This window comes from Mastigoproctus giganteus, chromosome 3, assembly GCF_048544385.1.
Source record: "Mastigoproctus giganteus isolate SK-2022 chromosome 3, ASM4854438v1, whole genome shotgun sequence".
Lineage (NCBI taxonomy): Eukaryota > Metazoa > Arthropoda > Arachnida > Uropygi > Thelyphonidae > Mastigoproctus > Mastigoproctus giganteus.
This window is the reverse complement of record NC_143577.1, coordinates 244,691,044-244,716,882: the sequence shown is the minus strand read 5'-3', so window position 1 is coordinate 244,716,882 and position 25,839 is coordinate 244,691,044. Positions and strand designations below refer to the sequence as shown.

At 41.1% G+C, this 25,839-nt stretch overlaps 1 protein-coding gene across 10 annotated transcripts in view; it reads left to right on the top strand.

The window, feature by feature from the left end:
- Positions 1–25,839, top strand: part of Rbp6 (RNA-binding protein 6) — a 241,786-nt gene that overhangs the window by 49,502 nt on the left and 166,445 nt on the right. For 8 of the 10 annotated variants that reach the window (XM_090369754.1, XM_090369762.1, XM_090369759.1 and 5 more), the window contains exons 4-5: positions 522–606; positions 10,024–10,065. In XM_090369754.1, the coding sequence (XP_090225880.1) occupies positions 522–606; positions 10,024–10,065 (127 nt within the window). Of the gene's footprint in view, positions 1–521; positions 607–2,291; positions 2,379–10,023; positions 10,066–18,038; positions 18,137–25,839 lie in introns of those variants that run through there. The other 2 variants (XM_090369760.1, XM_090369761.1) reach the window with 2 other exon arrangements.

Here is a 25,839-nt window from a genome sequence, read left to right as displayed (position 1 = left end):
AAAATGTTGATCTAAAATCGATCAATAAATCAACGAATGAAATTAATCGATCAATATATCGACAAATGAAATAAATGAATCAATAGATCCACAAATAAACAATGAATCTGTAAATTAACGTACGAAATTAATCGACCAATAGACCAACAAATAAAATAAATTGATAAATATACCGACAAATGAAATAAATCAATCAATAAAGCAATCAGTATATCAACAAAAAAATAAATCAATTAACAAATCAAGATATGTAAAGAAATCGACCAATCGACCAACAAATGAAATAAATAAATCAATAAAATGAAATCAATAAAAGGTTCTTTGATATATGCAGGTGACCACTTACTTTTGGAAGGGTAGTGTATAAACAAATTCATTGGAGATTTTTTAATGTTTTTTTGTATCATTTTAAAAAAAAAAGTGGGAATTCGTATCTATTATTACTATTGTATAATACACGCGTTTAGTGACTGTCTCTTCTCATGTGACTCAAGTTTTTCTTTTTTTTTCTTTTCTTATAGAGGCTTCGGTTTCGTCACCTTTGCTGACCCCTCTAGTGTAGATAAAGTTTTATCAAACGGTCCCCACGAATTAGATGGTAAAAAGGTAAGTTCACAGTTCTCATCGAGTTTACTTAATTTTTTTAATTATAATTGAATGAAAGAAAGAAAATTAAATTAAAAGTACCACAGTGGACAAATTATTGGAAACATCACCTAACGCATCTAACCACTCTGCGGAAGAATTGCGTTATTTTAAGCCATGCTTTTTAAACGGGTGAGATTAAAATGTGGCGAAGTGACCTGAGGACGGCCTAATAGTCTCGTGTCATGTTTTGCTTCCTCGAATAGTCCCCATTGGACTTCAGCCAACACCCTAATTAAATTAACCCCACTGATCCTCTGGCTACATCGTCACGCCTGTAGGACAGTCGGTAACCTCATGTGCCAGGTCCAAAGATACTATTGTCGCTGGGGGTTATCGTTATTATTAGGAACCAGGGCGGCTAAGGACATGAGGCGGCAGTGTATTGTGCCTGTAAGTGCTTGCAGATAATTAAACAAATATTTGTTTATTTAATTTTTTTTTCTATCTGAGGATCAGCGCTTAAATGAGTATAACGTATTATCTATTTCGCTTGAAGAAGGAAGGGAAATATTTACCGAAACGTTTTACCTGCTTACTTAATTGTATGGGGGGGGGGGGGACTGCTCCTAACTTTTGTTACGAAGTGTGCACCATCAGAAGGAGCTAATATTATTGGGCCCGACACCGAATTTAATTATCACTGCGCCTGTAAGAAACAAGATTTTTAATTTGGCTGTAACTCGACTTTGTGATTGTCAGATTTAAATTTTCTTTTTTTTTCTTTTTTTTTAATCGCGTGTCTGTTCGAGACCGAAAATTAAAAACAGAAAACTCAAAACGTTTTCCCCTTCCTAAAAAGTAAATTAAGAGATTCTTAATTGCCAATCAAACGCTGATCATTGGGATCCCGAGTAATTAACCGGCGTCGATTGCCCGCAAGATGAGAAACCCAAAATAAAAACGCCGGCTATACTTAGAAGCACAAATCGTGCATATTGATTTTTTCCCACTTCACCTTCGAGGTCAGCAACGCGCCAAACACGGCTACGTAGTAATCGCCGGCCCCAAAAAATTTTAATTCGTCGCGTACAATCGCCGGCGAGTTTCGAAAAGCCTCGTGGCAAATGCGCCTTCGCAAACGCTTCGAATGCATATTCTGCGAACAGGGGGCGCTGCGATGCGCCCATTAGGAATTCACGCGGCAGGCGAGATGGAAACAATATGAGAAAATCTATCGGGATCCATTTTGGGCATGAGGGTGGCGTATGACCTCCAGGAACGGCAGACGGCGAGAGGTGTTACTTGGCAATCCTTCCACTCGCTCTTAGACAAGGCTAGGAGAACGCGACCTGGTGTAGCATTTTGGTAATGACGGGGTTTATTGATTGTCCCCCTACACTCCCTCTCTCCCTCTCTCTTTCTCTTTCCCTCTCTCTCTTGTTGGCACAGCGATAATCTCTCAGGAAGAGAACTACAGACACTCTGCTATGTTGCTTTGTAACTCGACCAACCCTGCAACTGGAAGCTATTTTTGTTGCCACACTGACGTAATACAAGGAGGAAGTGGCAAAAAAAGGGGGATATTTTTATGGGGGTGAGCCGGCAAACACACGTCAGAGTTTCGCATTCGTCGAAGAATCCCCAGGACTACAGAAGCCCTTCTGTGTGTGCGTTTTTTATTAGATCTCTTAACCTTTCGACTTGTCTTCGCTCTTTACCCACTTACCCATTTCGTGAGTCGGGCCAACAGAGGCAACCTGAACTTTTGCAACGCTCTCTGAGGTACCACGGTGAGGCACTTTTGAAATAAATCTATTTTTATTATTTATATTTTATAAAATGTGAGGAGTATTCTTTTAAATGATGTTTCTTGTGGTAGATGAACTGGAGGAAATTCTCGATAGAGGATTTGTGGTACCCATTTTATGGCATTGACCACAATGTCCCGAAATGGGTAGTGTCCAAAGAGATTTTGGTGGTTAAAGGTAAAGGTGAGGGCTTCGGCTTCAAACGAGGGGACTATTGTGGATTGGGGTATTACCTTGGTTTCTGTTAACTGGACAGTCATCAACACCCTACTGGATACGGTTCATTGTAAGAAATATTCAACGGATTTATCCTCGAACTCTAATTTATGTGATAATTGCAAAATAAGATAGTAAAATGGACAAAGAGATCTTTGGGAAGTGGTATAACGATCTTGGAGAAGAATTTATTAAAAAGCTACTGACGTTGAGGGAAAGTAAGGCTCCAGGAGTGGACGATATATATCCTGTTATACTAAGAAAGGATGTGACGGGGTCATCCGTTGGAGATGTTAATGAGATCATTATCAGACCCTGGAACGTCCTCCTAGAATAGAGAAACGGTAACGCCTCACCAGTCCACAGAGAAGGTTAAAAGAAAGTGTTGGGCAACTAAAGACCACTGAGTTCGACTTCAGTGGTAAGGAAGATCGTTGGGTCTCTGATTAACGATACAATACAGGATCATATTGATAAGAATGGTATCCTTAATGAACTACAGTCTGACCAGTCTAGTTAAGTATTATGAAGTCATTAAACAGTTTATTGTTAAGAGTAGTAGGATCCTGGAATACATGCAAATTCCAAGTATCCAATAGAAATCTATCTACCACCTTATAGGTCCCCCACATGATGAAAATTATTTAGATGATTCTTTGAGATGGCTGGCCGTTGGACGACTTGAAGCTGGGCAGTCGCAGGTGGCACGTTGGATTAATGGGTCACACAGTTTCAGGAGACAGGGACGTTACAAGAAGAGTCCAAGGTCGCCTGAAGGCTACATGAACCAGAGCAGACCACTATCTGGCTCTAACAGCAAGACAGAACCCCACGATGTCCTGTTATCAACTGTCTCTCGATATTGCTGCAGGCACAGGTGAAAACATTTCCAACTGGACTGTGTTAAGAAGGCTCAATTGAAGCGAACTCTACGCAAGTAAGCCATCGGTTTGTATTCCATTAACTGCAAACCACTGCAGAACTTGTCGAAACTGGTGCCATGAACATGTGACTTGGAGCCCTGAGAAATGAGGAACACTTCACCTTTAGCCTTTAAACAAATTCCATACGTTATTTCATCTAGCTACGAGGAACGCGGTACCATCCCTCCAGCATCAGAGAAAGGAACACGGTGGAGGCGGTGTTCTAGTGTGGGGCGGAATGATGATCAACGGCTGCACCCCTTTTCATGTTTTTGATAGGGGTACCGAGAACAGATCCTCGAAATCTGTGCGACTTTTTAGGGGTACGGTTGTCTCAGATTTTCTTTTCATGCACGACAACGCCACTGCACATAGAGCTTAAGTGATGGAGGAATATCTTGAAACTGAAGATATCCAAAGGCTACCATGGCCAGGGCCAGCACGATCATGAGACTTAAATCCGATCGAACATGTGTGGGACGCCCTTGGCGCCGCATTGCACGCCGACAACCAACTCCTCGGTCAGTTGGTGAGTTGAGGTCTGTGCTGGTGGAAGAATGGGATTTGTTGCCACAGACACCTTTATAGCGCCAACCTTATATTATAGACAACCTTATATTCGCCAATCTCATATATTTATGGCATACTTGCTGACGAAACATGGCTTTCCACAGATATTGGTGACCAGGAGATTGTAGATGGACAATGCTGCATAATCCATAGAAAAGACAGAGGATCTCGCGGAGTCGTGGAAGCCATTATACATCCCAACCATATACTCAGTGAAATTGCATCTAATTTCATAAATATTGAATCACTATACTGACTTCTCCACCTTGGCAACTTAAAACTTTTATTAGTATTAATTTATTTTTCTCCTCCCTTGACTAACAGTGACCTTCAGTACTTAGAAAACTCACTCGCTGGAATCTACCCTCCGGCTTATTCAATCTGCTGACATAGCAATGATTTGGGTGATTTTAAATGTCATCTGGGTAATTCTTCTCCATGATTCCGAGCCTCTACTCAGATAGAGGCTCGCAAAGACCATCCTATATTCCACTCGGGTCATTCGCCAATTACTTTGGACATCACTGTGACTTCTCATAACTTGAAATGCATCTCCCGTTCTCCACGGTTCAATCTCAGAATGGCTGACTGGTCTCTGCTCAACCTATCTCTCAGCAATGTGGACAGGCAGCTCGTTGATGCTGTTGATGACATCGATGTGCTCACCAATAACCTGGTCAACTGTGTCCACTCAGTTATATTCAACATTGCTTCTTAATCCCATCTGACTGCATGCTCTACCTATCCTCAGAGTTATCGAACCATTCTGGAATTTCATGAAGGACAATAATTAAACCAGTATCAAATTTCAGTTTCATAACTCGGACAGAAGTCTCTTATCTGACGAATTTTGAATTGCTCAAGAGCTTGCCAAACATTTTCCCAGAATTCAAACCGATGATACATTGAGACTGCCTCATTTCCTCACTTGACACTAGTTAAAGATGATATCCTCATCAACCTCTTTATCACGGATGATGATTTAACGTCACACTTAAACCCATGAAATACGACCACACTAGAGGTCCCGATGACATACGCCTCACCAATCGAACCAGACTTTGAGGCCATCATACTTTGTATCTTTAACTTGTTTCTCAGGCAGGGCGAAGCACTTTAAGCAGGTCAACATTCTTCCAATTTTCAAAAAGGGTGGTAAATGTGCTGTATCTGATTACAGACCCATATCTTTGCAAAACAGCCTGGCTAAACTCTTCGACACAGCAGTACACAAACATCTCTTTGAATTCTTCAGGCCTTTCATTGATCAGAATCAACATGGTTTCTTCAGTGGTCACAATTTTGTATCCTTTCTGGCAATACACTTCTGAAGCTCTTCAAGTTATTGCTGTTTACCCAGATATATCTAAAGCATTTGATAAAGTCCCTCATGAGCGACTTCTTGAAAAACGTATGCTATACGGGGACCTTTTCTCTCATGGCTATGGAGGTATATTACGCTTCGTTACTTGAGCGTAATCATCAATAAAATGAACTCGGACCATACAAGTGGAGTACCTCATGTCCCCTTCTCCTAGGTCCTCTGCTTTTCATTGTTTTCATAAATGATCTTCCTTCTTTCATCCCCACCTCCAATGTTCAAGTTGCTCTCTATGCAGATGATCTTAACATCTACTGAGCAGTGAAGGAGACAACAGATTCTCAACAGCTTCGATGTACTCTCAATAAATTCTCTCTGTGGCTATCTCTGAATGGATTGTCTGCTAATCCCTCGAAGTACAAAGTAATCTCTTTCTCCTCCTGCAGATCTCCACATGATCATCGAAAAGTGTGACCAAGTTAACGACTTGGGGACTCTCTTCTCCAGTAGTGCTAAATTCGATGCCCATGTCCTTAAAATCACCAGCAAAGCATTCAAAACACTGGGATTCATCAAACGGAACACTTACAAGTTTAAAAACTACAGATATGCTGTCATCCTTTATAAAACTATAGTTCTCCCACTCCTTGAATTCACTTCACCCATCTGGAATCCTCACACCAAGACTTTAATTAACAAAATAGAAGCAGTCCAGAAACAGAAGAGTAGAAAACTTGCTTCTTGCCCTAATCGTGTTCAAGCATTCTGGTCTCTTGCCAAAGCTATTGGCCGCAACTTTTGCCCATCTCTACTCCCACCTCTGTCCAAACCAGATGGTTCTGTTGTCACTTCAGCCAAGGATAAAGCTGACCTGCTAGCATCCCATTTTTCTTCCAGCTCATGTATTAATGATCTTTGGTAAAACACCTCCCAACATGCTCCATTCAATGCTTCCTGTGGTCTTATGTCAGAAGGATTTTGGCGAATCTTGATGCTAAGAAAGCTCCAAGTCCTGATGGTAATTCTCCACTTGTTCTCAAAATCTGTGCTCCTGAACTTACTCCTATTCTTTGCCGCCTTTTTTCACTTTCTTATTCCAAAGGTGTTTTTCCTTCTGCTTGGAAATTTGCTCATATCCAGCCAGTTCCCTTCAACCAAAAGTGCTATAAGGGTGGACAGTTTATTTTTTACGCTTCTTACATTCTGCAGAAAAATGCTAAGATGTTAGAACAGGTGTTAGAAGGATGTTCGCAAGTATTAGGAGGAAGGATAAATGATGGACTATGATGCGAACCCGGACTGATATTCTCTAGCTACGCAGACAGTCCAACAGATTAAGAGTTAGACGTTAACTTCTTATTGGAGTTGTTGACAGAACCTAGAACAGTTCCATCAAATGGCATGACGAGTAGACCATTCGGCCAGATATCAGGATTTAGATACTTTAGAAGGTCACAATCCTTGAGCTCAATTCTGAAGGATGCGTAAGTCGGATGTTTGGTTTTTATCTTGAATGCACTACCCGGAATTTCCAACTCCAATAGAAGCTGATCCATCTGCTGGGAGGTAGTATTGGGATCTGGTTTGCTAACAAAAATATTATTACTTCTAAACATCGGAAGATTTCTATTTCTAATTTTAATACAAGACTGCGTAATTTTTGGTCCTATTATGCTACATTTGTTTCTTCTGGGGGGAACCTTGAAACTTGAGGAGTTTGAAGGCAAGCTATTATGGGTAGGCACTTCAGGATTAAGGTCAGATGGATAATTTTGACAGTGGACGTACATACTGCCAGGTTTCTGTTGATTTCTAATTGTGGTGGTATCAGTTGCATGCTTGTGTCAACAATACGTTGCGAGGATACACGATTCTGACCTCGGAGAGAATGAGAGATAGAACTAGATTTCATAGACGGCGCTGCTGTTGTTTCTGGAACAAATTCTTCACCATCTGGACTGAGGACTGAATATTTTTCCTACATCTAGGGCGGTGCTCCCAAAATCTAGAATTCTGGATTCTAGAAGCCCTCTCAGGCTTTTAGCATTTACTGTCCATTTACTGTCCAACTTCAAACCCACAGAACCAACTTTTCATCTTCCTTGTTTATTCATTCAACTGCCGTTTTCTGGAACAACCCTCCTTCATACGTATTTCCTGAAAATTACAGTCTTCAGAAGTTCAAGTCCAATGTCAACAAATACCTTCTTTCGTCTTCTCAATCTGCAACCCATGCATGGTACTAAGTACTATAGGTTCTAATACCTCTCGTGTTTGGAGTTTTCATAAAAAAAAACCTCTGACACAACCTGTCCTGCGACTATTTTTCAACCATTCGATATTGTCCCCCTCATGTAGCCTGAGCAAGACAAAGAGTCCCGTCAACATTGAGTTTCCTAAATCCATTCAAAGCCTTGAATTTTGCAAGATTACTTCGCTCACCAACGATCAAATTGGTCACAGAAGACTTCCCCTTAACAAACCCATGCTGTGTTCGAGCTATAACTGAAGTCCTGTCTAGATGATCCTGCAATGCATCTTTCACCAATGACTCCATTATTTTCCTCGGAACAGAAGTTATGGATTCTCTCTTAATTATGGCGAAGGATTTGCCTTCCTTCTTTGCTCTCCCCTTCTGTATACTTGGAAAGATCCCATCTACCACAGTCGCCACTGTTATGTTAAGCTTGAACAATCTCTCGTCCACTTTCCTCTCAGTTATCAGAGAATAATTTAGCTCTCTGTTAGATTTTGATCAACTTCTGTCATTTCCTTCCTTAAAATACTGCTCAAGCATGAATACAGACGCAAAATACCCATTCAGATCGTCACAACCTAAACGAGGTCATCAAGGTAAAACCATCGATATCAAGTGACCAATATGATTGAATCCTCCCCTTCTATTGTTAATATAAACTTAGAAATCTTTGCCAGAGACTTCTTATGGTCTGCCATCGCTAGCCTAACCTTCTTTCTGTGGCTTCATTTCATGCTAGCTTATATCTACCATAGTCTTCTGTGTCACCCGCTAATTTATATCAATCCTCGCACTTTCCTTCTTTGCCACGTGTCTCAATAGTTCATCTGACAACCATCTAGGTCTAAGCATCGAAGAATATGTCTTGGTTGGTACGAAAACCCTCTTTGATTCTTTTTTTGAACGCCTCCCATTTAGAATTTGCTGATGGCAACTCATCAGTTGGTCCCACCGTATACAATTTAAAAACTGCAAATGGCCTTCCCTTTACCCTTGACTGCAGTTATGGCTTTAAGTGAACGAAGCCACATCAGCAGCCTTGAGGGTCTTCTACCTGCAGATGCTGGAAGAATCTGTCATCCAACTAATCCACGAGAGTCTTTTGCTACTGTGTGAGTGATCAATTTGAAAGTTCCAGTCAACATCTCTTAAAATTTCGAGAGTTATACGCTCACTGACCAATAAATTAGAAAGCTTTATAGCTGTCTGAGGGACGCCACTCAAGGACCCACGCGATCTCTGTCTGACCTTCAGAATGCTATCCATTTTGGCCCGTAGCTGAAAATTTTGGTACTGTTCTGCGTGATTGCTGAGCAGTGCCATCGGAATAAAAATTCCTATTTGGTGGCCTAGGCTGAGAGTATGGCGAAGTTTAGTTTCTGAAAAAAAAAAAAAAAATGACAGTTAATTTTAATTGTCCGAGTACAGGAACGACACTTATGTGGGGCTAAGATCTTTTTCTTTGATAATGCGCCATTCTACTTTAATTTTAATGCGGTTGCCTGGTAACCGACATACCTTTTTGGGGTATATTTCTAATCCTCATTGCCTACCTCGGTTAGTCCGTGTTTGAATTCCATCCCCGGTTTAAATAAACGTTGTCATTCTTCCCCCCTCCCTCGCCCACCACTACCACTCGCTCTGTTTTGTCTTGCGCGCAGAAAGAAGGGCCGGCAGCGGCGAAGAAAGAAAAGAGAGACAGAAAGAAGAAATGTGCGCACAGCTTGCACGTTTTCCAATGGGGTTGGCAAAATAATTTTTCAGCTTCGTCCGACGATAAAAGTTATTTAGCTCGCGCTTAACCATCGCATCGCGAGGTTTGTTAAATACATTTCCCAGAATTCCTCGCTGTTTCCTGCCTACAGCGCCTGTCGACTAACAAAGCCAATAGATAGAATGAGTTATATTCTTTCTTTCTTGGGGGGGAGCAGCAGAGGCTGTTGGTGAATCCTCGCTTGTTTCACAGGAAGCAGAGATGTTCGTTTCCTGTCTGAGCAATGCGTATAGAAAGCGAGAGGGGGTTTACATAAAGCCAGAAACACGGGGGCCCTTTTTTTTTTTTTTCATCCCGAAGTAACTCAACAAAGTTATTTTTGTCGCCAAGATTGTGTTCCACCCTCACCAACAAACTTTGTTTCGACAAAAAGTTCCCATAATGCAATTCTTTCGAGGGTTTTTTAAAAAAAATCCCATAATGCAATTCTTTTTATTTGTGATATTTATAAACCCTTTCATGTTTACTAAACTATATTTAGGTGTATTTCTATGCGATGTTCTAATGATTATTTTATTCTTTCTTTTTCTCTCTCTCTCGTACCTGCCTTCCCATTTTAAATCTAGATCGACCCCAAAGTTGCCTTCCCAAAGCGAGCTCATCCTAAGGTAAGTGATAACCTGTTTGTCTACTATCCTACACCTTTTCTATGCCTACGCACCCCTCCCCCCCTCACCCTGTTAGAGCGTAAGGCGACTTTACAACTTTCCTTATAAGTTCACAATCATATCTTGGCTTGGCTAAAGAGGAGTGTTTCTTATCTCAAGAAAAAACTTCAATATTTTAAACGCAGTTTCGAAACTGTTAAGGAATCCTGAATTTGATTCTAAGTGGAAAATTATCCATCTGTTGGGGGATAATGTCTCTGCTCGTGGACCCTCATCTGGATCTCTCCAATGAAATCTTAAATATTCCCTCTAAGACGAGGCCGAGGATGAACCAATTTCACCAAGGATTTGTGTGGATTATCCTTCGTGGAGATTAGTCCGGGTTTAACAAAAGAAATTGTGTTTCACTTAAGCAGATACGTGCGTGCCTGATTCCCTATAAGTGGATGTGATTAAGTCAAGAACATATTTCTTATTCTTAAAGGATGCGTTAGCCTTGACACTATAAAGGCTTGGCAATAAGTACAGAATTGAGCTGACCTTGTTCGAGCAGTTAGCCTCTGTTAGCGAGTCTTTGAAAATATACGTAAGAACTACAATGTGTGACTAATGCGGATAACCTGACAAACGAGGAAAGTGGCCCACGTGACAAAGGAATATGTTCTCGGGTTATTTATTTTAATAATCCGTCATATTGAAGCAGGCTTTACTTTTTGACTATTTCTTCCACGTCACAGCAATATATTAACCAAAAATGTCTCGAAATCCACTCGTTTAAGGATTCTGAAAGGGGGCCCCGCATAAGTAATGCTTAACGAACTCTCTTAGGCCACCAGTTTTTACTTTAGATCAAGGCCATCAAATATTTTCCCCAAATATCTCTCAAACTCAATTTTTTAAAGATTTCTAAAAGGGGGCCCCGCATAAATAGCACTTAGTGAACACACTTAAGCTGTTTAAAATATTTTTTCACATTAAGAGCTTTAAAGATTCGCTTTACTTTTCTTTTTTGAATATTTACGTTACCTCAGAGTGATGTCATCAAAATAATTTGCAGAAAATGTCTCAAAATCAATTCTATTAAGGATTTTTAAAGGGGCCCCGCCTTGATAACACTTAATTAACCCTCTTAAGACGCTCATTTTTACATTAGATTTACGTTATCAAAAATTTTTCTAAAACATCTCTCAGATTTTTTTTGAGGATTTCTAAAAGGGGGTTGGGCCCGCATAAACAGCACTTAAAGAACTTAAGATGTTTGAAATATTTTTTGACATTAAGCACTTTAAAGGTATGCTTTGCTTTTTTTTTTTTTTTTTGAATATTTCTACGTCGAAGTGACGTAATCTAATTTACAGAATTTTTTTTGCGATATCAAAGGGGCCCCCACATAAATAACACTTAATGAACACGTTTAACCAGTTTATTTGAATAATCTAGACACGTTAGACACGTGATAGATATCTTTACTTTTTTGACCATTTATTCGACGTCACAGAAAATTTTCTCCAAAAATGTCTCAAACTCAATTTTATTAAGGATATTTAAAGGGGCCCCGCATAGATAACACTCTTAAGCATCTCATTTTTGAGGATATGCTTCGCTTTTTTTTTTTACTATATATGTTATCAAAATAATTTCCAGAAAATGTCTGAAAATTTTTTTCAAAGGTTCCAAAAGGGACCCCGCATAAATAACACTTAATGAGCACTCCTAAGTTGTTCATTTAAATAATTCGTCGCATTAAAACGTAAAAAGGATGCTTGGCTTGTTTGAAATCACTGCATAAACAGAAAAATAATATTTTTGCATTTTCAGAATTCTGGTTGTTTTTTTTTTTCTTTCTCCTTTCCCCTTCTTTCTTTTTCTTCGTCTTCTGCACTCCCTCGTGCGTTCCAATGTCACATCGTTCCCTTCGTAGCATATTTAGATTTACGAGTTCGATCTCACCATGCCAGTCTTAACGTTTGGCTAACTTTGCCTCTTCACTGTACACACGAAAAGCCGTCGGCGCATGCGCACGTGCAGGGCACACAAACAAAATCGATTCAACATTACAGTCTTTCCAAAACGACACGTCCCTTTTCTGTTAGCGATAGAAGGTACGTTCTACGCTTTGCGGCCGTCAGCCACTACGTAGCTGCGCTGTTGTAGCTGAGGGATTTAAATATGGCAAAAGGGCGGAAGAAAAGAGAGAACGCCGGGGGGGAGGGGGGGAAAGAGGGCGAAATTCAGAAGTTTCCCGAATAGATTTATTTGCCTGGTAATATTTTGTGGTCAAGCAGACGATTGTTTTGGCATATCGGAGAGCTTCTACGGCTTCATTTTATACGGCGTAATAAAAAGGGCCGGCGTAGAGATTGAATAAAAGTCCAACAGATCTCCATATTACCAAAAATAACTACAGAAACTTATTTGAAATCAGATTATGTCTTTTATTGAAACAATTTAGTGAAAGATCAGCGTTCGTCCCTTGATAAATAGGATAAATAGAAATTTAAAATTTTATATTTAAACACCAGTTCACATTTTTTAAAAATATATTTTTCTATTTTTAAACTGAAAAATTCGATACCAAGAGTAGACTTCCTTTTTGTGACGTCACTGTTACGTAATTGATGACGCTTTAACACTTATTTAAAAAAAAAAAAATGCGTGTATATTTCTAGTCTCTCACTCAGTATTAAACACGTGCTGCCAACAATGCTTCTCGAGACGAAGTGCGCAGGTGCAACCATTGTGACGTTTTCAGCTGCAAACAAAACGAAACAATTGAAATTTTGATGAAATAGACAATCTGTATTAAAGGCGCGCCTTTATTATAATAATCTTTCTGCGACTGCGTCGAAATGCCTAATGTTATATGCATTGCTGTTACGTCACAGTTACGTAATTGATGATATTTTAAAATTTATTAAAAACGCGTGCATGTATATTTCTTGTCTATTACTGTCTGTTACTCAGTATTAACCAAGCGCTGCCAACAATGTTTCTCGAGACAAAGTGCGCATGTGCAACCATTGTGATGTTTTCAGCTGCAAACAAAACGAAACAATTGAAATTTTGAAATAGACAATTGAAATAGACAATCTGCATTAAACGCGCGCCTTTATTATAATCTATTTCTGCGACTGCGTGGAATTGCCTAATTTTATATTCATTGCTGTTACGTCACTATTACGTGATTGATAATGTTTTAACACATTAAAATGCTTGCGTGTATATTTCTTGTCTATTACTCAGTATTAGCCACGTGCTGCCAACAATGCTTCTAGAAACTAAGTGCGCATGTGCAACCATTGTGACGTTTTCAGCTGCAAACAAAATGAAACAATTGAAATTTTGATGGAATAGACAATCTGCATTAAACACGCGCCTGTATTATAATGATATATTTCTGCGACTGCGTGAAAATGCTTAATTATAATATCCATTTATTGTGACGTCACTGTTACGTAATTTGACGTTTTAACACTTTTAAAAAATGGATATTTCTTGTCTATTACTAAGTATTAACCACGTGCTGCCAACAATGCTTCTCGAGACTAAGCGCGAGAGTGCAACCACTGTGACGTTTTCAGTGCAAACGAAACGAAACAATTGAAATTTTGATGAAATAAACAACCTGCATTAAACACACGCTTTTATTATAATGATCTATTTCTGCGACTGCGTGGTAATGCCTAATTATAATATTCATTGCTTTTCTAGTCATTTTAAGCGGTTTATTTAAATAGGGGTTTTTTAATTAATTAAAAACGGGTTCTCCTTTATAGAAACAAAAAAATTGCTGAGAGAATAAAAAAAAAAAAAATAAAAGGGTGTTGGTAGAGAGGGAGGGGAGGATTGCAAAAACTGAGAGCAGTGTCGTCATTACGTACGGCAAACGAGAAAGACAAATTATCCTGTCCAAGTGAATCAGGCCCACCCTTTTTGGCCAGATAAGTGTCTGTCCCCCTCGTTATGTTTTCAGGTAACGTCCTTGAGTGTCTTAAGCGGAAGATCCGCTTCGCTTTTCAGGATGACCTGGGAAATACCATCGCTTTTTCCGAGCAAGTTACGGCCGATATTAATACCGTGCCGCTGTTGCCGAGTCAAGTGCTTTAAGTGTTCCCTAAGATGTATTTTTTTTTTTATTTACAATTTCCCTCTCGGCCCTCTTCATTACCCTACATCTGGAGGTCGTGTGGGTTCTGTGTGACGTAAAACCTTAACACTCTTGGCGAATGAATAAAAAAAAGTGCCCTCAGCCAAGGGTGTCTGCCGTAGCTGGTTCCCATGACATTGTCGAACCTACCACCACCCCTGCGAATGGTGTATCGTGCCTAAGGGGATAACACGACCTTAACTCCAGCCCAAATGACTGCTTATTAAAGTTGTAAGTGTGTCAGACGTATAACTGCTACAGATCCCGTACACAAATCCCTCGACCCAACGTGTTCCCTCGTCCCAGCGGAGGGAAGACCTTGAAATTATGTCGGGAAAAAGATGGATGCCGACTGAGGGACTTGTAATTGGGTTTTCGGTACGGGCGGGAAAAAGTTAGCCTCGTTTTCTTCGGTCATTAACTGCTTGGGATTAAAATGGGGGTGATTATGGGATTTAAATAGGGTTGCGGGCATAATTACAACACACACTAACTTCTTAATTAATTTAAAATGGAAATTGGATTATTCGAGTACAACTTAATGAGTATAAGAACAAAGATGGCTCTGAAGAAGATCTTGGCGAGTATTCTTGCCACGTTTTTGAATTTTTGTGATTGTAAATACAGGGAGGGAATGTTTGTCATTTTGGGACGCGCGCTCCCCTTTGCCTCCTCCTCCGTGGGTTAAATTCTCCATTTGCCGCGTTCACTCTTTTGTACCAATCATTGTTAAGCAACTGCGGGTCAAAGGTTGTGTTTACGATGTAGTAAACGCTATCGCGAGGGTTGTTTACGAAATGTCATAATAGTGGTACGGATGCAGTGCAAATAGGCACGCCGAAATCACGGTGTCGATAATAGGCGAAAGCCGGGGTTCCTTTCTGTCGGTAGCGCCGCCATGATTTCGAAAAGGGGGTTGGGGGCAGTCGCTTTATCTTATCAGCCAGTTCGTCTTATATCGGAGCAAAGGAAGTGCTCTCGCCTGGGGAGAAGCGAGATCAAAGGGAACGTGCGACCGAGGATCCCAAGTAATAACTAGATTAGCAGACTACACTTCTATTTCGTACCAACGCAGGGAGTTCTGGGGGGAAGGGGGGTAAAGGTGAACCAGAAAGGTGATAAACAACTCACGAGGGTATAAAGTTTGCATAACATAAAAAAAAAAAGGAAAAGCGTTTTATGTATTTAAATTTAATGTTAGGGAGGATTAGCAAAATCGACAGGAATTAAATGGTATTGGCGCATGCTCAGAAAGACCCTGAAATTTTACCCTCAATTAATTTCCAGTGCTCATGCGTTAATATTACTTTTCATTGGTCATCCATCATTGGACGTAAGTACTAGCACCGAAAAAAGTATGCGATCCTCTGTGAATCTTGGACCGAAAAAAAAAACCCCTTTTACTGAGCCAGGGACGTGTGGGCTGCAAATGGACGCTTTTATAGCTAAGACAATTTATTTAGCAGGTTTCGCACCCTCCTCTTATCTTTCACTCCCCCCTCTCTACCCGCCGCGTCCGAATGGGAAACTTTTAATGGCTCGCCCGCGCGCGCACGCACGCACACACACACACAACACGGGTGCAGCAGAACGGTTGCTATGGCAACCTATCCATCTGTCGTAAAGTTTAGCGTGCGGATTACAAAAAAGTGTGTGGAGGGTAGGGGGGGGAGGGGAGAGGAAACAAGGAATAATCGCTCGGCAATAGGGAAAAGAGAAGTTTTAAGGGGTAATTTCCAGGCAGGAGGCAATAAAGATTTTCAAAATTACTTTAACAGTTCTCGAAGTTGATGTTCCTCTTTTCCTCTTCACCACCCCTGACCCAGATAAAAATCGTCGATTGCTACTTCGTGGTTGGTAGAGAGACTTCGCCACGTGTTTCCATAAAAATCGAGCGTTTTATCACCTTCCTTCATTCCTCCAGATTATTCTCTGTGGAATCATTCGTAGCGCCACCATGCGGCAATCATTATCATTATTATGTTTTTTTTTCGGGAGTTATCATTCGCGGGTTTTATCAGTCCCTTTAATCCGTCTCTCTTTGTCCACTCCGATATGCTGCGTGCTCACGATTGGAAGCCCGTGTGGACACGTGTGTAGCAGATGCACGGGTCCCTACAGATTGCATCGGGGTGGGGAGGGGGACACAGACGTACAGCACCGGTTCCTCTTCCGCTCGCCCAATTGCTCCCTCCCGTTTCACCCCTAATCTTCCCGTTCCCTCGTGCGTGTGTTTTGTACTCGCTCGAGATGATAACCTACCAGGTTTTCAGCTAATCTGGCTACTGCGGGCGAATGTCGAGCTAGTTAGCCCGAACTGGTCTTCGTGGGGGGAGGGCAGGGGAGGGGGTGCGTGTCTCCTGAAAAGAGTTTATTTATCGTACACAAAATCAACGTCAACTTCCAACCGTTTTGTATTATAAAGAAAGAAAACCCCCTTCTTATCCCCTCACCCAGATATTAGGAATCGAAATTTTCAGATAAATATTTTCTTTGGGGGGTAGCCGGATTTTTCTGGGGGGGTGACAGTACATTAAACTTTTGTAGGAGGAAGGAAAGATGCTTGTTAGGGAAACCACCCTTTAAATTTTTATAGGGAAAGGGAAGGGTGCTTTTATGGGGACGGAATTGCCCAAAATTTTACAGGGGGGTTGTTTAATTTTTTATAGGGTAAGGGGGAATTACCCTAAATTTTGGTAGGGAGAAACGAGGATAGGAACAGTACAATTTTTCAAAGGGAAGAAATGCTTGAGGGGGCCCTCCTCCACATTTTTCCAGAGAAGAAGAGGTGTATATTTGGGGGGGGGCTGTCCCTCCCTTTTTCTAAGGGAATGTTTGTAGGAAATTTACCCTAAGGTGGAAGGAACCCTTCAAATTTTACCAAAGAGAAAGAAAGGTATTTATAGGAGGAGGGCTTTGAAGAACTACTGTGACATTTTCTAGGGGGACTAAAGTAGGGTGAACTTGCCCTTGAAAAGTTGAGGGAAGTATAAATATTCGTAGGGGATGACTGCTCAAATTGCGTACATTCTAAACAGAAGGAAAGGCATTTGTTGGGGGGGGGGGGTCAGTACGTTTTTCTTTAGTTCAAATATGACCAAGGAGAAAGAAATACATTTATAGGATGTTTTTCTTAAAGACATTACTGTGAAATTTTTCTAAGGGGATAGAAGGTGTTGGGTGGGAGGGGGACAACCCTTCAAAAGCTTTTAAGGGGGAAGCAAAAATATCCATAGGAGAGACTGCTCAAATTGCTTCGTACTTTTTCTAATGGACAGACAGTGGCTGTTCAAGTGTCTCCTACTCCTGCAGACGTCTCTGCCAGCCCACAGGAGAAATTTGGCGACTCCTATGATCCCACTTTTATTTATTTAATTATTATTTTTTTTTTTTTTCCAATGTCTTTCTGCATCTGACAATGAGAATATTCTCGGGGCAGAGCTACCTTGGTCATAAATAGATCGGTCTCCAAAGAGATTCTAGGAAATTCCCTCCCCCTCCCCCCTCCCCGGGTTTTCTTGACGTCAAGTGACTCTTCTCTTTGGAGACGGGTAGGGGGAGAAGGTGAAAGGTCCCGATGAGTCTCAGTGGCGCGAATTAAGGAGCAAAGCATTGTCATATGCGGTAATTAGGCCTAGCATCGTCATCAGGGAGGGGAAGGAGGGTTGCACTCGCGACGCTCCACGTCCAAAATTGCTTATTGACGTCATGCGCAGCTGTTAAACGGTCCATGCGCAGCTCCCCGCAAAAACTCGCGCTTCCACACCGGTGACGTCACCGAGAGCGAGGTGGGAGGAGCGGTTTTGTATCTTTTTGACAAGTTACTAACAGCAGCTACGGTGGCCGGGCGCAGTTCGACAACGGGCGAGGGTTGTCCGAGGAGAAAACGTGTGAGGTGCTCTCAGAGGTGCGGCCATTAAAAAGGTAATCACCAATTTGCGAAGGAGCTCCTTTTTTTTGTTATTTGAAGCCAATCCGCTGGATCCGGCCCTTTTTTTTTATGTGTTTGTTAACAGGAAGTGCTGATCCGTGGGGTTCTGTGGGAGCTGTTTCCTCTATTGACCTCTCGCTGAACCCGGTTAAGGGCTATCGTGGCGTCCTGCTTGGGGTTATTGAGGTCTTTCTTTCTTTCTTTCCCCTTCTGTCTGTTTGAACCCATCAGCTTTGTTAGAAATGATTCGAAGCTGCATCAAACCGGTTTCGACAAATTGGCTTAAAACGCATTCGGTCTAAACTTAATAAAATAACACCACGTGTCTCTGAAATCTACCCTCCCACCCCCCCCAATTTCTTTCGATCTTTATTTTCTCTTAACCATCCCATCATCAGTTCCACCTCTTAACTTCTTTACCCCATCCTTAAGAAATGCAAACTTCTGCGCTTTATCCATCGCATTTTCTCTTAATTAGATTTTTCCAAATGTACTCTTAATTCGGATTCGAACAGTGTCCATTTTTGTTTTTCTCTTGACTCACCTGTGCTGTGCTTTTGAAATTTCAAATATGTACTCTGGGATTACTGTAGTCTTTGTTCATTTTCCTCATAACGTTTCTCTTATCTTTTTGTCTTTCTTCTTGTCTTACGATTTCTGTTTTCTTAGGAATATTTTAATTCCTCGCGCATATACACTTCCAGAATACGCGTGATCTTAATTTTCTGCAATATTCTTCTCTTGACTCCTTTGAAATTTTCTCTTAACTTAAAATGTCTCTTACTTTTCGCCGTTCATGCCCACAGGGTTTGTTTATGTGGCAAATTCCTCATGACGTCACGAATATTTTCTCTTAAAGGCCGATCTTCAATATTTTCTTCCAAATTAATCGTTAGAAGTCCTAGATTTCTTGATGACAATTAGTGTTCAAGCCGGGGTTACCACAATCAAAGCCAACCAACAGACTTTTGAGATTGAACTTCCCGATCACAAGTTCGTTTGGCGGATTGCATAACTCGTGGCCATTTTTTTCCTCTTAACCTGGATTCGCACGAGCCCCTGTGCGAGATGTTTGAACTTGGGCACGTCTGTTTACTGTTTGCGTCCATTTCCGTTTCTTTTCAACCGTTTTCCCCGGTCAAACGACTCCTCCCCTCTTCCACGTGACCCCGCGCGCTGTGACGTCACACCATCTGCTCGCGTTTAAACCACGAGGTTATTTAAAGAGTTGCGCACTAATTAATTAAATCATTGCAACAGTTCGGGGGATTCATAATAACTTCAACCAGGAGAGAACAGAAACAAAGATTGCGAAATCGGTTGCCTTTTGCGCCTGCTTCCTGGTTTCGGCTGGTCGTAGGAGGGGCATAAAAATAGTGAGTCACCAACGCTGATATTTTCTTCTTCCTCATTTCTTTGCAGACCCCTCCTTTTACATCCTGCATCGAAAAGCAGTGTCCCAAGTCACGTGACAGCGCCCTGATAGAAAGTGACCCGTATTTTCCTCCCCTCTACCTTAGCAATGTTTTGGAGGAGGGGGAAGGGGAATCAAGCGTCCAGTTTACATTCACCGTGGTGACCACTTCGTGCTAGAATCACGTGCGTGCGCGCTGACCAATAGAAACGGAATATTTCTGCTCACGGCTCAATAAGCCGTGTGGGAAAACTCCGCCTGGGGTCGCTTTTTTTTTTTTTTTTTCTGATTACGAAACACGAGGGAGTTTCCCCCAAATATCCTTTTAGTAATGAGATGTCGGTGGGAGGGGGAGTTACAACGAGGAGGGGTGAGTTTCTTTAAATCAAGGTACACACCGGCGTAGTGGAAAACACCCTGTGGTTTTGAGGATAACCGAACAAAAGTCCTCAGCGAATACATTGAAAATAACTGGCTTCGCTTCCCCCTCCCCCCTCCCCCTTATCTGCACACACCCACCCATCATCACCTTATCTGAGCCCGCTAACAGGAAGAGTAATATTTGAATAGGGCCGTGGCGTGTTCCACCATCTCCACCCATGACATTGTGCGCAAGAAATGAGGGCTTATTTACCATCTTTTGTGCGCATTTAAATAACAGATGGATGTGTACTTTATGCACGAGCGGATGTCCCCTCCCCTTTTAAAGATTCTGGCGTATATCGACCGCTAGATGGCGCTGTAGCGCGACCTTAAGAGTTTTGGGGGGGGGAGTATTTATTTCGGAATAGATTTCGTTATAATCTTTCATCAGAATCGCCAGTCGAGTCAGCGTATTTGTTATCTAAGAGTTCCCGCATGTTTTTTGAAGACACAGAACTCTTTTCAATGCTATTTTCGTCTCCGGGGATGCAAAAGAAACTAGGGGGACGTTGAGAAAGTATGTCAAAGAATATTTAGTTCATAAATGGTTGCCAAACGTTATTTTTAGCAGCAGTGATCAAGAATGTCTGTTTTGAAGATGAAATATTGAAGCGTAGTTCGCGGAGTACTGGCATTAATGCGCATAAAAAAGATCCTTTTAAGCAACTTATCCACATTTCTGCAGTCCTTGATGATCCTCGAGTCCCAAAGACAACCATCCTCACTGGCGATCCCCAACTTTTGGAAGGGTAGCGTACAGCCAGCACGAAATGGAAAGTTAAGACTCCCACTGAGTGGCAATTATTGAAACAGAACTGGAAATGTCCTTGGATTCGATCCCCAGCTTCAATGCAATCAATATCATTGTAGTTAAGTCCTTGTTTTGGTGGTAGAAGATCCCAATAAGGTATTGGAAACATCGATGTCCGGTCCTTCGCTTGCTGCTTCTGGAAAAGCAGATGAACAATCTCAATATATATTACAGTTGCATGCGCGTGAAGACTCTCCCGCTTTTTCGTTAAGGGTACAATTAAAAAATCCCCCTCCCGCTGCCATTCAACATTTTAACTGGTGATTAGTTTCAGTTGGTGTGGCTGTAGACAGTCATGCGCGAGCATCTATAATTACCCTGGACCGGATGTAGAATGCTGTGATTGACACATAATAGGCCGCGGATTACCCCAACATCACCCCCGATAGCGTCTCTCCTCCTACAAACAACATCCGCACTTCCCTTCAACGTCCATCAAAGAACACGAAACCGTACATTTAGAAAACTTAGCTCAAAGGTCAAGACCATTGTACGGTTGACGTAGAGGGTCGGCCTACCCGGCCCTTGACGACTTAATCCACATATTTGAAAGGAAAGAGAACAATTTGAAAGTTACAAATTCATTTATCGTTGGATTTTTAAATTTTATTTAGAACAGATCGTGGATTCATCTAGAAGAGTTGATCAACATTCCATCAGTCACGATATAAGCCTCTTTCCTTCAATTCTGACTATGTCACCCACCCCAGAAAAGAGAAGCAATCCTAGGTTATGATGGAACCACCATCGTTCTTGACAATGGCTCCAAACAATATGGCACCATTTTTATTTCAGTTGATCCTCTCACATAAACTCTACGCTTGGATCCAAAAATTTCGAATTTGGATTCATCCACCCACAGTACGTTTTTTCCACTCTTCGGTTGTCCAAGGTTGATGGCTCTTAGCACAAGCTAAGGTTTTAATAAGGGTTTGTCCATTAAAGTGCCAATCTCTATGAATCTTCGGATGGTAGTTTGTACTCCTGTAAAGGACACATCCAGTTCTTTGCCAAAAGATCATGGACTAACTTTCTTTTTACAGAACTGAGCACTTCTGTTTTCAACGCTTAGTTCCTTATTTCTTGACTGGTTTATCATGTGACCCATACAGCATACACCGAACTCTTTCTGAATGATGGGCCTTCGATTTTACAAGTTAAAGCTCCCCACTCTTCAATTTATAAATCGTAAATCACCTTGGAATCATCTACAATATCGAAAGAACACTCCCGCTTTCTAGAATCTTCTACAATGTTCCACCATATTTAGGAATCTTCTAAAATGCAGCTTATTAGCTTATGAATAGACTGGTTTGGTGCATTTTAACACATTTTGGGGACTTATGATTGAAAGCTTTAACAGAGGATGAATTCCTTATGAAATACATTCGCTGCCAAAAAATTAGAAGCCTTTATTCAATATCCAGTAAGGTGGTCATCTTCTGCCAAAGCCTGTACATTGTGGTATAAATTCCACCTTGTCTGTAGAAGACTAGATCTAGATTTGACCAATCTGCCATCAGGATATTTTGCCAGCTGCTGTAGAAAACTGCAAAGCCAGTGACCTTTCCAATTATCTCAAACATTCTCAATTCGATTCAGATCTTTAGAAATAGGAGTCCGAAGGAGATTTTTGGGAATGTTCCTGGAACCATTTGATACAATTTTTGTACAGTGGTGTTGTCGTCTTGAAAGAATCCATGCGTGCAGTATTTATGTGATACCAACAGTAAGGTGTAAGGTGTATTTAGTGTCAGACGGCACCAGGGGTTTCCCCCATCTCCGCGTAGTTTTCATTGTGGGTGTACCAGTTCACTGGAAATGCCAGAGATTTAAAAGTGTATGGATATTGTATATGTGTAGTGCCGTGTACCGTTGTTCATCTGGTCGTTTAGCCGCTGGACCCCTGCTGAGGCCCAACGTTGCCCCACCTTTGCCCCGTGGAGGCAGACCAGGAACCCAGTAGACTTAAGTTACTCTGGCAGGTCCTGCCACCTAATTTCCTGAGATTTCAGTGGCTAGGACCTAAAAAAAAAATAAATAAATAAATAAATAAATAAATAAAATAAAATAAAATAATAAAAAAAAAAAAATAAAAAATAAATAAATAAATAAAATAAAATAAAAATAAAAAATAAAATAAATAAAGAAATAAAATAATAATAAAAGGATAAATAAATAAAATGATAAGAAAAAAAAAATGTATTTATATTGCATGCATATATGCATGTATACAAGCACATATATGCACACACAACGTGCATACATGTGCCAACGTTAATCGTGGGGTTGACGTCACTTGAGTTGGGTGCATATATGTGTGCATACAAGTACATATATACACACATGCACATATGTACACACAACGTGCATACACATACCAACGTCAATCGTGGGGTTGACGTCGCTTGAGTTGGGCCAGAACGTGGGTGAAGATATTTTGGATGTATTTAAAGTTAGGTGTGTGGGACTTGGCTAGCGTGAAGATAGAGAGGGGGGAAGGCTGAAGACTGGGGGGAGAAAGACAGAAATATGGAGCCAATAGGGAAGACAGCCCCAAGTTCCAGTGTGGCATGCCCATGCCCCACCAGAGTGGAAATGAGGAGGGGGCGACGAGAGAATCGTCTCCCCGGGGAGTAGGGTTTAAAGGTGAAGGGGGCTAGGGTGCCCTCTTCAGGCTGCCGTGAGGCTTTGGGAGCTAAGCTGCAGTTTGTTGTTTGTTGTCTCTATTCTTGTCCACTTGATTCAGATTGGGACACTCATGAGGCAATCCCTGTCCCCCTTTTTTTTTTTTTTTTTTTTTTCTCCTCCGTTGATTCTCTTTTCTTCTTCTTTTTTTCCTTCTTTTCTTTATTCCTTTCTTTTCCATTCATTTTCTTTTCTTCCACAGTTTTCTTTTCCAGGAATTGTCAACAGTGGCGCTCCCAGGATTTTCTGTTGGTGTTGGCAACAGAAAATCATTTACCACCCTCCCACTGATTTTGATATCATCAGACCCCTTCGCCAATGTCTTGATCGATGCAGATACCCACTTTATCAACTGGATTATCAGTGACTTACCCGCAACATTAAGAAAGGGTCCGATCTGATTTACTGTTTTCTTACATAGATATAAAACTCCTTGTCCCCTTTCTTTGTTCTCTTAGCCAGCGGTTTCTTTTACTCAGCATTTGCCAGTGGATCGGACATCTGAGGGGAGCTCTGATTGAGGTGTGTAAGGTACTGAAGGAATTGAGTAAAACGAAGGAGTTATTTATTTTGGCCGATTCAGAAGTTGTCTCTTTGCACCATTTGATCTTAGTAATGACAAACGCTAAGTGCAAATTATTCCCACATCCAGGACTGATTCTTTGGAGATTCATCAAGATTTTTCCACTGATATTCTAAAATGATTGCAGTCATTAAAGACAAAGAAACGAACTGTGTATTTTCTACCTTTTTCTGTCTCTCCCCTCTGCTCCTCCTCCTCCTCCTCCACCCTTTCGCTTTCTTTCCTTCCCGTTTTCTTCACAGTTATTGCTGTCTCACTCCATCTTCCGTTATCTCTTCTGTGTCTCGTAATCAGTGCCAGTAATTATCCGAGAGCTACAGCTCCGCTCTTCTTTGCCTTCTATTAAAACCTTCCCTGTTAATTACCCTCCTGTAAAAGTGTCCCTAATGAGACACTTAAAACCCAACCTCTTCATCACCAAGTGCAATACCATGAAAACTGTCGATGCGACTAACTGGCTCAACAACTCCTCCTGGCCGATTACTTAAATTGATGGAGAATCTTTAAAAAAAAAATTGATGAAATCATCACTTGCTCTTCCGCATCCTTTTTCCTGTCTCTAATCATCCGTTTGCATTTTCATAATGATAAAAAGAGAAAGTTTGGCTAGGGATGTGTGAGGTGGGTTACTATCCAGGTAAGGTCGAGACCATGGTAACCGTGGTGGGGGTTCCCTACTTTTCATCCCCTTTTATTGCTTCCATCCTCTTGTCTCCATCTGCGTTGTACTTCTGTCACCCGCATCAGTAACAGATGGCCCAAAAGGTTTGCCCCCCAACCCCCTCGGTGTATTATCTTCCAAGATCATTTAACTCTCGATCCTCCACGCTTAAGCAGATGAACTTGGAGGGATCACTAAATATTCCATCGTCTGGCTTCCAATTTATTTCAGGCTCTCATCAGCGCCCTCTGTGGGAGCTCAATCAAGCATAATGATGTTGGAGATTTCCTCTTCTACACCCCAATATCGGCTATTATATGAATTGATTTTTTTTTTCATGCACTTCTGCCATCAGGTGGCGCTTTGTACGCCCTAGAGGAGATCCAAAGTAGTGTTTTTCTGAAAAACAAATATCTTAGCTTTAGGTCCGTTACATTTATTGGTAACCAATGGTAACCAGCAGGGGTTGCGCAAAAACAAAGATAACCTTATCTTTAATGGGAATGTCGGAGTATTTCTGCACACAAGGGCAGTGTCTGTACGTGAAGTAGACGCTGGCGTCTCAAAAAGACGCTGGAAAATCCTTTTGTCTTATTAAAAGCTTTTCTTAAATTATTTGATTAAAATAAGATGAAATAAATTTAAAAGATTTTAATTAAATTTAATGTATACGAGAAATGAAATAAATTTTTTTTCTTCTAAATCCAGACCGTCCATTATTTTGGATACTCGATGTATTTTCGTCTTTGGCCACATAAAAAATGTCTCCTGGTTGAACTTTACATTCTAATTTGCAGCGTTCATTATGCTGGCTCTGTTTAAGCTAAAAAAAAGTAAATAGACAAATGAAGCCCCACAAGGTTCCTCCTTCGGACCGCGCATCCTAAAATTGGACAAGAATTGATAAATTGTACACGGAGTAAATAAATAAATATCGATATAAATAATAAATATGTATGTATTTTAAATTAAATTAATATTAATTTCACCCGATAGGGGGTTGTTAAATGAATCTTTCGCTGATAAATAGGAACCGCTAACGAGGACTCCTCCGAGCATTTATCTTTTTACTGCGATCGAAATAGAGTGAAGAGTGAAGTCCCCTCTTAATTAAGC